Consider the following 17,997-nt stretch of genomic DNA (forward strand, 5'->3'; position numbering starts at 1 on the left):
TGACTTCATTGACAAGGATCTCCAGCTCCTCCCTTGTGAACTTTGGATTCTTGTCTGTGGGCATGGTGTGGGGTGAGGGTGTGGATGGTTGTGGGTGTGTGGGTCTGAATGTGAAGGTGTGGGTCGGAATGTGAAGAGGGGGTATGTGTGAAGGAGGTTGTGTGAAGGTGTATATGTTAAGGTGGATGGGTGCAGTTGTTGGTGTGTGCTCTCTAGCTGCAGTGAGTCTGTTGCAAAGGCTCATGGTTTGTGTGTGTGGGCCCTTTTTATTGGTCCATTTGTGGGTGGGCCTCAGTTTGAATTTTTGGTGGGTGTGTTATAAGGGGTGGTTGTGAGTTTGCCCCTCTGTTTGCCTGTTTGGATGTGGCCAGGTCAGTCATTTCCATTTTTTGTGCACTGTAGACGTGTTTTGCGGTGTTGTGCGAGTCGAATAGACGCTCCTTGTGCTGTTTTACAGTATCCGTGGTTCAGTACGACTCGTTTCGTTGTATTTGCTTCTGGTTTTTTTGTGTGTCCGACTCGGTCATATGCGACGTTCTCCGCGGTACGAGTCGTACTCCGACATGTTCCCAGGGGTGCGACTCGTACAGGGGTACGAGTCGTACATGCATACACCCCCATGCGTTGTGTATGTACGGTGCGTACCCCAACATTGCATATGTACGGTGCGTACCCCAACATTGCATATGTACGGTGCATACCCCAACATTGCGTATGTACGGTGCGTACACCAACATTGCGTATGTACGGTGCGTACACCAACATTGCGTATGTACGGTGCGTACACCAACGGTGCGTACATACGCGATGTTGTTGTAAGGTGCATACATATGCATGGGGGGTGCCTGTACGACTCGTACCCCTGTACGACTCGCACCCCGGGAACAACTTTTCCCGGGATACGAGTCATACAAAGTTCGCTTCGTAGCGGGTAAAGTCATTCCCCGTGTACGGGACGTTTTCCGTACCATTCGTAAATCGGAAAGCTGGTCCGGATCGTACTTGTACGGTCGGACTGTATTTTTACAATTCGTACGGAAAAGTGTCCGGGTCCGTCTCGTACAACTTTTCCCGATCCGATTCGTATGGATCGGGCCGATCCGTATGTAATTTTCCCGTACGAATCGTACTTCCCGGGTCGGAGGGACTTGTACGATCCGTGCGGAAAAAATTACAGATACGAGTCGTACGGAAAAAAAAAATACAGGATCGGAATTGACCCCTAAATGTTTACTGATAATTATTTGTTTTATTGCCACTATTTTTCACAGCGTCGGCCTTTAGTGGAGGAGCAGCCATGCATGTTTATAACACACTAAGGATACAGAAGCAAAATTTGGTTGATTACAAAAACTGTCTTGGGAATTTCGATAGTAGGACAGACAGATACAAACATTTGTACAAACTCTGACCTGGTGGAAGTGGGTTCTGTAAAACAAAGTAATGTTTTTGGGAGGAACATATGGTTCTTATTCCATCCAAATAAGGAGTGAGGGCTCAATCTCTAATAAAGATAAATGTTGTAAATGAGTGTTCCTGCATTGAAGGAGAAGGCCTCACTTTTTGTCGTTCTTTGCCGCGGGGATCTTGCACCCCATCATATTGTTCCTGATGGTGTGGCCAGAGAAGGTACTTTCCGTCCTTTAGTTCAATGTACTGGTGGGAATAACTTTCCAAATGGCAGGCGCACAGTGACCTCAACTTGATGTGAGTTTGAAGGATTGACACTGGAGGGTGCTGAATATATACAGGTGGCTGTTTTTACTGGTATCGCTGAGTGGTGTTTCCATGCAAGACGACCTTCTCAATGGTCTTTTGATGTATGCTGTCTTAAAATGTTATACCTATATCTTTATGCATCTTTATATCATGATACGCCATTCTATTATCTTTCATGTATGTAAGCGCTCTGATACCCATGGGTCTAGCTAGCGCTATATGAAACTTAGGAATAAATAAAATGGTAAAAGTCTAATCCAGGACAAACGTGGAGACTGGAAATGTATGTATGAAATGTATTAATGATATGCTATGTAGCATAATAATGAAGGCGAACCCTAAGCATGAACCAGCCTTGTCTGAGTATCAAGTGACCCCACATCACTGAACCTTTAGTCATTCGACCCCTGCATGAGAATTTTAGTGTGTACCCACGCAAGTTGAGGATATTTTAGAGTACTAGACAGCACTTTACTGAAGATCAAACTAAAATAAAAAAAATGCAAATGCCCACATTGAGTTAAAAAAGAAAGAACATGTTGATCACGTGTGTCTAATCCTTTAATTAGTCACTCACTAAAGCAGGCATTACTTCTAACGAGACAGCAGCTCTGAATGGCCTTCATGTTGAAGATGTACCTGTTAAAAAGTTTATCTTGGTGCAAGCTGAGTTTATTTCCTCTTTAAACCTTACTTTGCTGCATAACAGAACTGCCAGTCTTGTTGATCCTTTTCAACAAAATAATGACTTTCTGCAAGAGAACCCTACTCCCTCATTTTCTGGTTGTCAATCAGACATTGATGTTTTAATTTCATAATTTCATTGACTGATGCTCATTTTATCCAACTTATTTCTTCGTTTAAAGGTGGAAAGCTCAAATTGAAAACGTAGTGGAAGTTGCAACGAGGAACTTCAGTAGCCGGGGGCAGGAGCCGGTCAATCACACGCCTCCTCCTGTCAGGTGAAGTGAACAGTCTTATTTCCTGGATTTATCAATCACTTGGCAGATATTGAATTCTGTGCAGTGTTGGCTATTGCCAGTATGTTGAAATGACTAACAAAATGTCCAACACAAGCACACTTATAGCCATGAGTGTCAAATGGTTATTTGGAGTTTTGATTCTATTATGAATTCACGTTGTAGTTAGAATTTTAAATAGCCCTGATTCATTCTGGAGCACAATATTAACTTCAGGATTTTTTACACGATAAGGGAATGACAAGACTTCACAAATGGGCAAATTCGTAGACCGGAGAACACAGAATAATGTTCAGTTAGCTAGTTAAATAAGTTCTAGATTGAACAATGTTTTATGGATCATGTGCACTTACTCACATTGTTTAGTTACTTCAACCAGTGCCCTAGAAAAATAAGCAAAAATTTAATTGCACAATGATGCTATTTTAGAGGTATGGGTGTTTCTCTTACACTGGGTAGCGCTTTCTGCCTGCTCTTCTTAGCTGGAAAAAAAATCCCTACATGATGACATTGCTGGTCTTTCTATCATTTAGGGCCTTATTACGGGTTTGGCTGCCCTCCTGCAGTGCCACCCACAGGAGGACTGCCAAAGCCGAGGTGCGCTTGCCTGCCGGATTACGATTGTAATCAATGGTGTGCAGCCTGTGCTGGGTTGGTCTCCCGGCGGTGGGCTGCTATGATGATCATGCGAGAGCCTAACATGCAGCCCGCCGCCTTGACAACACCTGCAGTATGTTCCTGCATGGTGTGGCATGCATGCCACACCCTGGAGGGACAGGGATGCAATTCCAGGTGGGCAACATGTGCCCCCCTGAATTCACCCCCACGCCCAGAGGCAGCACGGGGGCCCTGTTAGGGCCCCCTTAGTTACCTCTCTGTCACCCTTTCCATGACCGGCCCCCCCCCCTTTAAAAAGGTGGTTGACAGACAACTCAGAATATGCTTGGTGGTGCTGCAGCGGCACTCCCAGGATATTCCTGCTCCTGACTGCTGCACAACAGCCGCGGGATCCTGGATTCCCCGGCGGACACATCGCTCCTGTGGCGCTCCGACTGCACACTGCGGGCCCGCAGTGTGTAGGGGGTCGGACCACCACAGTGACGCCGTACTCGCAATAAGGCCCTTAATGTTATTGACATCAATGTCGCCTAGCCACCACTATAGTGATTGTGATTTGTAATTTCATGGAAGTCTATTCTGTGTGTGTCTTGCTTTTGCTTCATTGCTAAAGCTTTCACATGCCTGGGTGGCACACCTTTGAAAGAGGAGCCCACGGGGTTTCCAAACCCATGCAACTGCCTATGACTTTAACTGAAATCACAGTTTATGAACCAGAGGCCACTGCTTCGTAATGGAAATATTGGAAAGTCTAAAAAGTAGAAGGCGAGAAGACAGTAGATTATCAGGCAACTTTGAAACTGGGGTTTAATCTCCTATCTATTGTCCTAGAACAGATGGCCAGTATATGGGAGATTTATGTAACACAAGATGAACGTTTAAGATGCGTTAATTGCTAGCCTAGGGCATCTATTTTACCCACTATATTTATTCATTTGGGAATTTTATAAAGTGTTCAATGTCTTCTGTCAGTTGCTTTAAAGTGTTAAAAGTCTTCAAGACAAGTCATCTTTTAGGGTAATTTTTGTCAGATAAGTGAGCTATAACTGTGCCAATTTTCTTTAGCTGTGACCTGTTTACTACAAAAGCTGGTATGAAAGGTTTTTAGATGTTTTCGAAACCCCATGTGGTTTGATTCAGTTCTCAGGTTTGAGTTTGGGGTATTCTAAAACTTAGGGACTTGAATCTGCCTCTCTGTTTGAGTAATTTTTTATTTTTAAAAAAAAACTTGTTATTGTTTTTGTTGTGAACAAAACAGCAAGACACTTGAGTAGGCATTTTGCTCCTATCTTTTGACAATACAACACCCCAATATACACCCCAGAAGTAAACATCATATCGGCACTGTGGTACATAGCCGGCATCAACATTTCTCATTGCCGCCCCAAGATCTACTACATCAGTCTGAATCAGAGGTGTCATCAAGTGGCATCGGTGGCGGGTCACATATTCCACCCCTGAATTTGTTCCATGCTCCCCATACCTTATCCCACTCTGTTTGAGTAATTTGAGGTGATGAGGTGCGGATTGCTCCTTACTCAAATTCATTTTGACATTCTCTAGATTCTGATAGATGATTATAACTGCAGATGCCTTGCCTTTTGAATTCCCGCAGGTATCAGACTGAATCCAGAAACGTTATTAGCAATTGCTCTTACACATTGATAGGCGGTGCCATCAGACTTTGCATTAACTTTGTTGCTCCTTTGCAAATGTTAGCAGGAACCCATATATGTGTACAAGTCTTGCTCATTAGCGTCAGATCCTTATTTTCCTCATTCTTTGATGGTGATCTGGAACTCCACTTCTGAACTTCCTCAGCGTCTTACCTCCTTTAAAAACTCTTTTTTGAAGATGTTTTGCTAGGGATCTCAGGCTACAGGTTTCAGTCGGGGCCACACCTACAGAAAGCAAATATCTGGCACAGACCCGCATGACATCTGTTTGTGGTATCATGGATGTAGGCATGTTCGGAGTCATTGAACAAATGCTCTCTTAAGCGTCCGAAGGCCTTAAGGGATCAGATGACAAAATTGTATGTCACAGAGCACAAAAAACTGTACTGCTATACGTCCAGGTCCCTATTCTCTGGTAAGTGCAAGAGAAAGAATGTTACAAATCTCCTTGTAAACACAGAAGAGCAGATGGTAGGCCTCCCCTCAGGGCAGATTCCAACCATGGTCCACAGATAGAGCCAATGCGCTGTGAATTTCTCTGTCATTTCCTGTCAATAGATTGCAGTAGCCAACATCACCAATGTTCCTTCCCACTGTTTCCCCACCGTCACCTCTCCAGTGTTCTGTGAATAATCACAAAACCCTCACTACATTGCAGGTTCCACACATGGATGACCTTACCAACAAGCCCACAACACATCCCCCTCGTTATTACAAAAAACTAAAATATATACAAAAAACCCATCAAAACTGATTAACTTCAAGTTGGAAACAAAAACACAGACATCAAAGATAATAACCCTATAGCCTAAATACAAAATGAGAAAAACTAAAATAAACCACAAAATGCATTCTATATTACCATTCTCATAATCTTCTAAACATTTTGACAATTTCCTAATTCTTTTGTCAATGTCATGTCCAGCATCATGTACATTAATGTTCTCATTAGCAGCCCTAGAAGTGACTCCAGACTACTCACCACTCCCACATTAGCTTCTTCCAACACCACTTCCCTCTCTTCAATCATCACAGCCTCACTGCTCTCCTCCAGAAGATCCAAATGTGCAGGTAACTTGTGTTCCCTTCCATTGCTGACTGTTAGACCTGGCACCTTGGCGTGAGTTTCCCTTCCACTTTTTGCTGATGTGCCTCATTGTGTTTTGTTGGTGTTAGCTGCTCAGGGCACTGGGCCACTGCTAATCAGTGCCACAGTGCAAGTGCTCCCTTTGAAAAGTGTATACATTGATTGGTGTCCATGATTGGTTCATTTGGTTTACTGTCAGCCCCTAGTAAAAAGCACCAGGAGTGCCAGGGCTTGTAAATACAAATACCGCTGGTGGGCTTGCAGCATTGGTTGTGCCACCCACAGAAGCGGCCTAGTAAAATGTGTCTAGGATCTGCCACTGCAGAACCTGCGTGCAGTCTGGTACTGTCGCGCTGACTGCGCAAGTGCACCCACTTGCCAGTCCCTAAACCTTCCCTTAACTACATATTAGTCACCCCTCTGGTAGGCCCAAGGGCAGGGTGCATTGAAGGCATAAGGTAGGACATGCCCTGATGTGTGTGGCATGTCTTAATAGTGAATTAAAGCCATTTTCGTTTTTCACTATTGAAGGCTACCTGCTCTCCATAGGCCAGAATGGGCTGCTGGAATTACTACACGCTGTAATCCCAGTGGACTCATAGAGCATGGTAGAAAGTCATGTTTAGTACGCCTGAACTCAGAATAATAAAATACTTCTTTTAGTAAAGTTTATTTTAATATCCTGTGTTTGTAAATACTACTTTTAGAAAGTTAGTATTTACTGACCTGGCCATTTCAGTCTGCCTCTGCGCTGTGTGTGTGTGTTCTGCCTAGTAACAGGGAAGGAGCAGGGCTGGGGAATCCCAGTAGACAGGCTGGCTGCCAGGTGGTGGGTAGAGAGATTACACCAGGATGGGTGGGAGGAGTACACCTTGACTCTTGAATAGACCTGTGCTCTGCCTCCACAATGCCGGCTCTGCCCCCTGTGGAGCAGCTGATGTCTCTGCCCTGCTGCTGAAAGGAAAGAGCAGAGTCACCACAACAAAGTGCTCCAAAACTGGACTGAGCCAGGCCCAGGTCCCCTGGCGACAAAGAACAAAAGAATTGTGCTATAAAAGAAGGAGCCCTGCTCCTAAGAAATCAGATCCTGTTTGCGCCAAGACGAACCTCTGCCTGAAGGAGAAGGACCTGGAGAAGCTGAAGGAGCAATACTGTCTCTCTGCCTGAGAGACTGGCCTGCAGTGGGGGCCTGTCTGCTGGAAACAGAGGAAAAGACTAAAGGAAAAAGACTGCATCAACTTGTGCTTTCAAACAATCTCCCACGGCTTGCTTGTGAACTTGCCCCCTGATCTGCGCCCCAGGAACAGTGGAGCTACCTTTCCCCCAGAAGAGGAGAAGCTGCTGGACGCAATCCTGTGACGCTGACCCCCAGAGAACCTGTGTGCCTTTCACTTTCTCTGCACCGCGACATCTGCCACCTGGGGCTACCACGAGCACCGCAAGGACCTGTCTACCTGGTCCCAGCACCGCAAGTGACTGCCCCTCCGAGCCGTAGCTCGCACCGCAAAGAAAAGAACCTGAGTGTCCAACCCCCGAGCCTCTGCGACCCTGCGCCGCCGAGATCACCGCGAGGACCTTTTACACACTGGTGATCCCCGGGAAAGCCGATCGCGCTGCAACGCGCTGAGAATTGCCCCGGAGCTGCTCTCCCTTCCTCTGAGGTTGGTCGTGTGGCTGAGACCTTCTACGAGTGTGCCACGAAGCACTGCCGCCCTCTGACTGTGAGGGACGACACCGCGACGTGGGACACCTCTCCGTGGAACCCCGAGGCTGCAGTGACCATCCCCGTGAAGATTAAAGGTATTGGTGACATTTTGCGCTAAAGTACGGCCCGTACTTGCCTTCGTACGAGCCGTACCTGCTTTTGAAGTATCTGGTGACTTGTGCGCGTAATACGGCCCGTACTTGCCTTCGTACGGACCATACTTGCATCGGAAGTATCTTGTGACTAGTGCGCGTAATACGGCCCGTACTTGCCTTCGTACGGACCGTACTTGCATCAGAAGTATCTTGTGACTTGTGCCGTACCTGCCTTTGGAAAACTTGTGATTTGTGCGTAGTTCGACCCGTACTGCCCTGGTACGAACCGTACCCGCCTCTGTTGAGCCGTACTTGTGTTGCCGTCCGTGTACGGCGCGTCCCTGCCACTGTACGGACCGTACAGCATCCAAAAGCATTGCCGGCGCTCACGCGGGAAGCGTGAGACTTGGCAAGCGAAGCCTGGAACACGTTCGACGCGTACCTACATAGGTACGGACCGTCTGGCTCAAGGCCTGCATACGCGTACTCACGCGAGAAGCGTGAGAAACGGCACGGCGTACGGAAATAGCGGTACGAAGCGTACCTGAGGCGCTACAAAGCGCACCACACCCCCTAGGAGCTTATTTTGCATAGAACTGTGCCATTTTTACAACTGTGGACTGCCTTTAAGCCTTTAAAGAGTAACTGGATTAGTACTTACAAGAGAACTGTATTTTATCAACCTGCCTTCAAGAAATCTTTTATATAAAGACCTATATTTTTACAGAAATACAGCCTTGTGTCTTTGTGTGGTGGGGAAGTGATTATTGTGTGGGGCAACTTGCAACGCTTAACCTAATGCCCTCTGGAATCTAGCCTGACTATTCGCGCCACGTTACCTAGAGGGTGAGCAGGGGTTATTTTTAAGAGGTGATCCTACGCCCTGACTTAGATGAAAAGGGTCCCTGCTTGTCGCAAGTGCATACCTGCGCCAACCAGAGACCCCGGATTCTAACACTGACCATCTCTCCATCATCTCAAAATCCTCCAAAAAGTCAGATTCAAACTTATGTGACTCCCCATGAACTCGCTTCCATATCTCATTTGGATCCACAGCCACTCAATTAAGATTCCAGACTTTACCATTACTCAACCTCACTGAATTACACAAATCTTCAAAAAGTTTCTCCAGTTCATAAAATCGACAATTCCCTTGAGCTACAAAACCCAGTTTCTTAATCTGAACCCAGTCACCCACTTTGACCTTCACCCATTTTGAACCTCTCTTAGTATCATAATACAACTTACCTTTATAATGACTCTCTTACTTTTCCCCACACTCCTTTAACTGACTAGTATTCCACACATATACAAAATAACCAGGTTTGAAGTTGGTCCTAGGATTCCTACCCCTCATCATAAACAGAGATACTCCAGTCGATCGATTATTAGTAACTCTGTAAGCCCAAACCATTTTACCCAGTTGAGTAACCTAGTCCTCATTACTTGCCCTACATAACTGTATGATACATTTGATCACACGGTTAAATTTGTCTACCATACCATTGCCACTGGGATTGTTTAGTGCAGTGGTCTCATGCTTCACACCACTGCTTTCAAAACAAAGCTTAGTTTTATTGGAGACAAATTTCATTCCATTGCCACTCAAAATGGTGGCAGGAATGCCGTCCAATGTAAAAATCTGTTCCAGGAATTCACAAACTGCATCCATATCTGCCTTTTCTACCACCTTCACGGTCGGCCATTGGCAAAAGAAGTCAATTAAAACCAACACATACTTGTGAGGTTTCCCAAGGGGTCCTACAATCTCAACTGGAATCAAACATTTACTCATAGTTGGTGTTAAAGTCTGTAAAGATTTATCAGCCAAAACACAATTGGGGCACTCTCTTACATATCTTTCCACCTCAAGATCCACACCTGACCACCAAAACATCTTCTTCGCAATAGACTTGGTTCCAGTAATTCCAGAATGCTCCTCATGCTCCGAACTGATAACCGTTCTTCGCAAAGCTTGTAGTGGAGTTACTTTTTGTTCTCCCGGAATTGTGCCACTTTCAACAGTCAAGTCAGTCCTTACCTCCCGGAATGGTTTCATAGATTGATCTATACCCTCTTTTCTTGGCCAAACGTCAATCAAGTAAGTCATAACTACTTATAAAACTTTATCCTTCTTCTATTTCTTACTCCATTCTTCTCTGACAGCAGGCATGCCACTATCGTGCACTTTGAAAATTATACTGTTAACCCCTTGGACTCCAAAATATTTAACACCTTCATCAACCCCTTATCGTGTTCATCCCCGGTTGGACCAAAAATGAAAATATTGTCTTGGAAAACTTTTACACCTTTTCTTTTCCAAAAAGTTAAAACTTTAATCACTGAAAGACTGCAGCCACCGACTCTAGGTGAAATGGCGTGAGCTTAAATTGGAAACACCCATCAGGGGTGACAAAAGATGTACGTTTCTGGGAATACTGAGCTAAAGAAATTTGGTGGTGTGATGACAATAGATAAATGGTGAAAAACCACTTGCCAACTCTGACAAAAGTTACCAGTTCATTAATTCTTGGCAACAGAAATTGGCCCACATTTATGTTGTTGTTCAAATGGCGTAAGTCAACACACAACAAATGTTGCCATTGCTTCGTCTAGCCACCACTAATGGGGGAAACCCAATCAGAGACTTCTATTGGTTCAATACCCCAAAGAAACCTGCTTCTCCAGATCTTCAGAGACTTCATCCCTAACCATGAAAGGAATGTTCCTTACCTTTTGGACATTAGGTCTAGCATCAGCCTTCAAAATAATTCAGTACTCAAATCCTTTCAAATTCCCCAACCTACCACTAAAAACCTTTGGAAATCTTTTGAGCATATCATTGCCCATATGCACTCCTTTATCAAACACCATCACTTGCTCTTTGCTACTGGGATCAAACACAATGTGCAAATTTCCATGGTCAAACTAACCAAACACAAGGGGGCCCTTTCATAGCAACATGCAATCTGCCCGGGTCAGCCTATTCTTGAATCTCAAATTAAACCACCTAAATCCAATCATGTCAATACGTTCTCCACTTTAACCCTGAGGACCCCTCCAACTTTGTTGACAATTTTTTCTCTCTGCAGCTCCTCGTTGATTATAGTTTATGGGGACCCAGAATCTGCATACATTTTTAAGGATACATCAACAACAGTCATCCAGCACTCAAAGTTAGGTCTGTGAGATTTACCATCAACATTCAAAACAAGGCTTCTACACAGACTCGCTACATTGTGACAGTGCTCGTTGTCACCTTCAGAAGTTTTCTTATCTTCCTTACTTACTGGCTCACTCACACACTTAATAGACTCTTTCCTTCTCCTGCACACTTTTACAAAATGCCCTACAATGCCACAATTGCTACACTTTTGCATGGCAGCAGGACATTTTTTGGTAAATGCCAAATGTTCTTTACTGTCACAATGTTAACATCTGGTTTGATCTTTGGATTTGGAATCTTTTACACTGTACTTAGATGCTCAATTTCGAACAGTGGCATAATCTTTTGCATTCTGTTTTAACACCCTAGCACACCTACTCGACATCTCAGTTTTTTTAACAATTGCCAACACATCATTTAACGCAAAATCACCACTGACCCGTAAATGCTCCTGAATGGCTAGATTCTTGGCGTGCATCACCAACAGGTCCCTGATGAAATTGTCTTGTAATACACCAAATTTTCAGTCTAAAGGTCATTTCTTTACCTCTGCAATGTACTCTTCCACTGATTTGTTTTTCCTTGTTTCTGTTGAAGGAACTTGTACCTGGTAATACCAATGCAAATATTTGGTGTATAGTACCCATCCATATCCAAAATTACAGCCTGGAAAACATTCACATCGTCCATTACCACCAATTTTGTCATTTGGAAGTGGAAAATATTTTTCGTCTACTGCATTCCCAAGCAAATAGATCTCCTTAAACCTGCAGTTCAATATATTCTCTGCTACCTCCGTCATCTTCAGCAATCGACCCTTGCATTTACTTGCATACGTCTTCACTTGGATGCCATTGAAAGTTATATGAAGAATATGAAACACTTGTCGTTATTCAGAATCTCTGTCATCAAGGCGTCATGGAAGGACTCAAACAAGTTATTCCACCCAGGGTACCTCCTCACCATGTGCGGAACATTAACATTATCCTTACCAGAATGATGAGCTTTTCTTTTGAACCTCTACATTTGTGCCCATTACAATTTCTTTCCTGAAAAGTTGCTTTCCTTGCTGATATCACATTTTTAAGGCATGTTAGCCAATTGAAGACCCTAGAAGAGCCTTTCGTTCTGGTTCAGTAAGACAGGATTGGCTTAGAACCAACCCTAAATTCCCTTTGAAAGTGGTTCCTCCATTCCACCTCATTCAAACCATTGAGCTCCCATGCTTCTTCGCACAGTCATACTCTGTGGCAGAGAGGGCCCTTCACACCCCTGCTGTCAAGTGTGCTCTCATGTATTACATTGATAGAACTGAGCTCTTTTGCAAAACTCAACAACTTTATGTTGCTTTTGCCCTGCCACATAAAGGTCAGGCTCTTTCAAAAGCTGGCATAGCTAGATGGATGGTCAAATGTTTTCAAAACTGCTGCATTACAGCTTGGAGGAATTTCCCTGCTCTGCCCAGACAATATTCTACTTGCAAAAAATGAGCCAAGTTCAAAACTAGACTGCAGGATATTCCTTATTGCATGTTGATTGGATTTTTTATTGTGGAATTGTGGAAAAAAGGAAAAAGTAGCAATTGTAATTTTGAGTAGCGTCGGTGTGCCCTTTGGCAGATTATGACCTCCTTGTCAAGAGATCACTTCTATTGATTTGTATTTGTGGATCCTAGGCTTCAGTTCACAACTTGTACCAAACTCTTTAATATATTAACTTTTACCTATGCCTATTTTTGTTTAAGGGCTTCACTAGACAAGGAAGCGTGTTTTAATCCCATTAACATTGATTATATTTTTCTCATTGTAGCGTGGCGATAAATAATCCTGACGTCTCTGCTGAAAGCTGCACTATTTCAGAGATGGAAGAAGTCCCTCTAGGTGAGTTCTGTTGCATGGAGAATCTTTAAAGCACATTAATTCTGATGGATACTTCTAACCGCATATTCCTCACCATTAGACTATTCGCCAGGCACCAGGCCATAGCAATGCTCCGGTGTGCTGGTAAATGAAGCTGTGCAGCTCTGTTTTGATCTTGTCCCATGCAGTAAGTGATGGAGCGGAGCCACATATAGATGCCACCCCATGTGACAATGTCTGTTCTTCCTTTCAATGCCTTGAATTGTGGATCTAGAGCTCTGCTCTCTTTTCTTTGGTTTCACACATTCTTTCAAAAATCATTTATTGTTTCTAAGGGAATGGTGCCCCCCAACGAGGCCTAAAGGGTTCAAACTGTGCCATGACTGCCAGAAACTGGTGTTGGTGTTGGCTGGCTGATGAGGGTTATGAACCTGAAACCGGTCCCAGGATGCTTGTTTCCGGTCCAGGGAAGACATGGCTTGGCAGTTCGGGCTGGACTGTTCCCATGAGGCACAGGGTCAGACTGATTTGCATATGGCCATGTCGGAACTGGAGTGGTGGAGTGAGCTAAAGAATGATTATGGATTAAACCCAGATCAGTTGACTGGGGGTGAGTGTTTGATTTGCTCAAATGCTCCATCCACCATCCCTTTTGGTATCGCTCAGGTCTCTACTAGGGCCTGTCGGGCTGCTCCCCATTCCCCTAAAATCTGGGGACTCGTGTGGAGATGAGCCTCCAACCTGCACAACCCCAGCTCTTGCTTTTGTATACCGCATTCTAGTTGTCGCACGCCATAGGTTGTCTTGATAGAGACTCCCCAGAGGACAACCTTCATGGTTTCCAATTCCACTGCCCTACTTGAGGTCGATCCCCAGTTCTCCTCAAAGTAACGAGTCAGCGTTTCAGTGATCACTGCAACAAAGGGGGGGTCCATGAACACCTCTGCACACAATCGCCAGGAGGGTATTTCCAGACATTCTGGTTTCCCCCACAGACTTAGCAAGACTGGGGAATGATCTGTGATATATCTAGGCAAGTACGTTATCCCATCCACCTCTGAAGTGAGGTCTAATGACAGGAAGAAGTAGTCAAGCCTGCTGGAGGTCCCTGTTGCCGGCGTACACACGAAAACGTTATTTTACTCGGGTTGCAATCCCTCCACACATCCCTCAACTGCAATCCCTCCCTGAGATCTTCCAAAGTCTCCGTCATCCGAAGCTTTGTGTTTGCGTGTGGGGGTTACCTATCCAACGTTCCACCCACCGCACAATTCATGTCGCCCGCTACGATTATACCCGCGCCCAAATGGGGCACGCCCACTGTCATTAACTCATGGAAGAAGGAGATACAAACATTATTGAGGGCCTATATACCGAGAATTCTCAATTCCCTCCCATATAGTATACCATGCAGAACCACATACCTCTCCTCCGGATCTGTTATGTGATGTAAATATCTGAGGGGAATCCCTGGAGCTACCCATATTAGTGTCCCTCTTGCAAAGCCTGAAACATTTCTGACTCATATTTTAATCAAACTGATAAGTGCGACGGTGATGATGTGGATGATTTACCCCCACACAATGATGTTGAGGAGGGTGAATTATTGGTTGTATGGATTAGACGCTCAGCTGAGGTCCTGTACCTAAAGCTGGCTTCAATTGAAGTCAAGACAAATGCACTTACTGAGGTTTTGCACCCTTGGCCAGTCCCTACTGAGACCTTACTTCCATTTAATAAATGCCTGATTGATACCCTTATGTGTACTTGAATGGAGCCTTGCTCTTGCCCACCTGTCAACAGGCAGGTGGCCAGTCACTACAGACTAGCGCAAGGCAACCCCGATTTTCTTATGTGGCACCCAACTCCAGAGAGTTTAATGGTTCAAGCTTCTACCAGCAAAGCAAACTCTAATGCATGCCACACAACCTCTCCAGATAGGGAGTCAAAAGGGATACAGAAGTTCTGCAATCAGATGCTCTCTTCCTCCAGCTTGGCATTGTGTTTAGTCAATGCATTTTACCTACTAAGCCATTATACACACACTCTTTTGGGACAGGGCCAGTGTGATCTTGATGGCAGTCCCAGAGTAATTTTGAGACTCTTTGGCTCAAACCATTCAAGACGGCTAGGATGCGGTAAAATATATCCTTAGAGCTGGCCAGGATACTACTGACTAATCGAGGTGCATTGTAGGCCCTATTTTGGTGCCTCATTGCCACATATGGATGTAATCCACTGGCTTTTCTTGAGACAAGCAGGTGTATCTAATAGAGATGCATTTTTATGGGACCTGTCTCTTTTGAAAAAAGTCTGTTTCTGCCCACCAGTGCTTTAAAAAAAGCAGTACCACAGTGCATTCCATGTCTTTTAGCCCCTGCCCGACAGTTTCATCAATAGCATAACCCTTCAAAGGCTATTCCAGAGGGCTGCTGTATAGACACCTCAGCAGTCACCCCATACCTTTCATGGCCGGGGATCAAGCAAACAACATGCAAGACACTATGGTTCCACTCAGGCCTCCGCTCCTGTAGAATTAGCCTCCAAGCCATTTTAGATTACCTTTAGTGGTACTCAGCCACACTGGCACACTCAGGCATTTTCTTACTGGGTGGCAGGCAGTGGCTGATCCTCTGCTAAGGTGGAGGATTAGCGCCCTACTGCTTTTTTACAGTGAAAGACAGAGAAAATAAAGTGATATCAACTCGCGGTATTATCATTTTATTTTCTCTTACTTTCACCCACAGATTTGCCTGGGTGAGCATGGGCAGGGGAAGAGTGTGTGTACCCTTCTAAAGTGCGCAATGACTGCTTGACGGCCCTATTGGGCTGCCCAAAACAGTTGTGCGCTCTTCGCATGTTCTCCGTGCAGGCTGCATCACAGCCTACGCGGACAACATGCTCAGGCCTCCAGTCAGCGTCTGAGCACTGAAAAACGGTGCTCAGACAAATCACAATGCTGCCTTGCAGCATTGTGATTGACTGACTGGGAGCCTGGGTGTGCTTCCTGTGGCCAACTCTGAGCAAGGAGGGACTACGGAGGGGGTACAGGCGAGTAAGCGGCAAAAAGGTACATTTTTTTAATTTTTATTTTTATTAGTTTCAGAAACACATATTGCGCATAGCATTCACGTCATACATTTTAAAAGAACTAGTTCAAACAAACAATCCGTGGGTATCCAGTCTTAGTGCCCAATTGCCCTCCAACACAATTAAATTTGTCGGTACAGATATTCAATTAATACATGCAGATAGACAGTGCTTTATATCTTCACATTCTGATAATGTTTGTTGGTCCTTAGATCTCAAATATTGCAACAGTGGCTCCCAAATGTCTTTGGGTTGAAAAGGGGCAGGGAGTTCTTCTGCATACAATTCTAGGTTCTCCCTACAGTACACAAGATCCCTTATCCAATTGTCCGGCAGCGGAGGAACTGAACTGTCCCATCTCATCGCCACCCTCCTCTTGGCCAACAGTAATGCAATTCCAATAAACTTGCTAATTGGACCTTTCGGAGCCGGAGTGTAGCACAGCAGACACACCTGTAGGTACAATGCAGGGTAATAGTCGTCATGGTTTGTAGTCTGTGTAGCACCTCCACCCAGACCGCAGCCACCTGATTGCATTCCCAGGCAAGGTGCCAGAAGTCAGCCCCCTGTGCCCCACATCGTTTGCACGTATCATTGTGCCGAAGGCCATATTTATGTAGCTTCAGTGGTGTGTTGTATGCTTAGTGCAAGAATTTAAAATGAATGATGCGTAAGTTACCGTTGGACGTGAATGCGCTAGTTACCTGACAGCGATAGTCCCACTCCTTTTGTGTGAGCTGAGGGAGGAGCCTATTATTCCGGCGATCAAGGCTTCTGTCCGTGCTAATAACTTTCTCGTCTCTTGCAGCCCTGTATAGCTTGGTAATCAGTTTCTGCCATGTGGGGCTTACTAGGAGCGTCTCTAAGGTTTGCAATGTCTGTGGTTCATCGGGAAAGGTATGGTAGTATGCCTGTATCGCTTTCTTAAGTCGTAGGAATTGGAATAAAAATAACGGTGACATGTTGTGTATATATTGCAACCCATCTATTGTGATGAAACTACTATTTGGGTAGAGGACTTGCATTTTGTCTATGCCTACTGATTTTAGGGCATGCATGGCTCCTGCCTCCTGTGTGACCGATAGTGCTGCATGTCGATCTAATGGAAGCATGGGGCATATAGTGGGAGCTTTGCCGTTATCCGGCCCAGTGCCTGCCAGGCTGCAACCGTGGTATCTATTGTATTGATTTCCTATATGGGGGTACCTCTGTGTGAGTATGACAGAATGCATCTTATTGGAATCGGGTGTGCATCCCCATCTGCAACCCCTACATGAGGAATGAATTCATGGTGCTGGTACCAGTAGTATGAAAACTGCGCTTGAGTGCATAGATAGTACAGATACATGTCTGGGACACTAAAGCCACCTTCACCATAGTCCCGTATAAGTGTATCCCAGCTCACACGGGGAAGCTTGCCTCCCCATACCAACCTCACCAATAGTGACTGTATGGTTTTAAGAAATTGGTGAGTCTATTTTATGGGTATGTTGCTAAATAGATATAGAAATCAGGGCAGGACCGTCATCTTGATACGGGTATGCGGTCAGCCAATGATAGCGGCATCCTTGATCATCTGTCTACTTGTTGTTCCAATACTGTGCAGGCAGAGCCATAGTTTTCCTTAATGACCATTTCCGGGTCGCGATCAATCCATATCCCCAGGTGTTTTGCTGGGTCAGATCCCCACTCAAGAGGAAACTCCAGAGCAGTAGGCAGGGGCAGTAATCATGGTCAGAGGTACTTTCACCGATTTGTTCCCATTGATGCTGATCCCCGAGAGGCGCTCAAACCTAATATACTCATGCAGGATTGGAGATAAGAACGTTTACGGTTCCCTGATAAAGAGCAACATGTCGTCAGCATAAAGTGATATGCTCACCGGACGATGGGCAAATCTAAGGGCCGCATCCCTATGCCATTGCCTGATGACGCTGACCAGTGGTTCCAGCATAAGGGAAAAGAGCAGCGGTGATAGAGGGCACCCCTGTCTTGTGCCTCT

The 17,997-nt window shown here is 45.1% G+C and overlaps 1 protein-coding gene across 1 annotated transcript in view; it reads left to right on the forward strand.

The window, feature by feature from the left end:
- Positions 1-17,997, forward strand: part of LOC146772749 (rho guanine nucleotide exchange factor 11-like) — a 276,718-nt gene that overhangs the window by 200,978 nt on the left and 57,743 nt on the right. The window contains 2 exon segments of the mRNA XM_085637027.1: positions 2,586-2,681; positions 12,856-12,920. Of these exon segments, the coding sequence (XP_085493153.1) occupies positions 2,586-2,681; positions 12,856-12,920 (161 nt within the window).

The sequence above is a fragment of the Triturus cristatus genome, chromosome 12 (assembly GCF_964204655.1).
Source record: "Triturus cristatus chromosome 12, aTriCri1.1, whole genome shotgun sequence".
Lineage (NCBI taxonomy): Eukaryota > Metazoa > Chordata > Amphibia > Caudata > Salamandridae > Triturus > Triturus cristatus.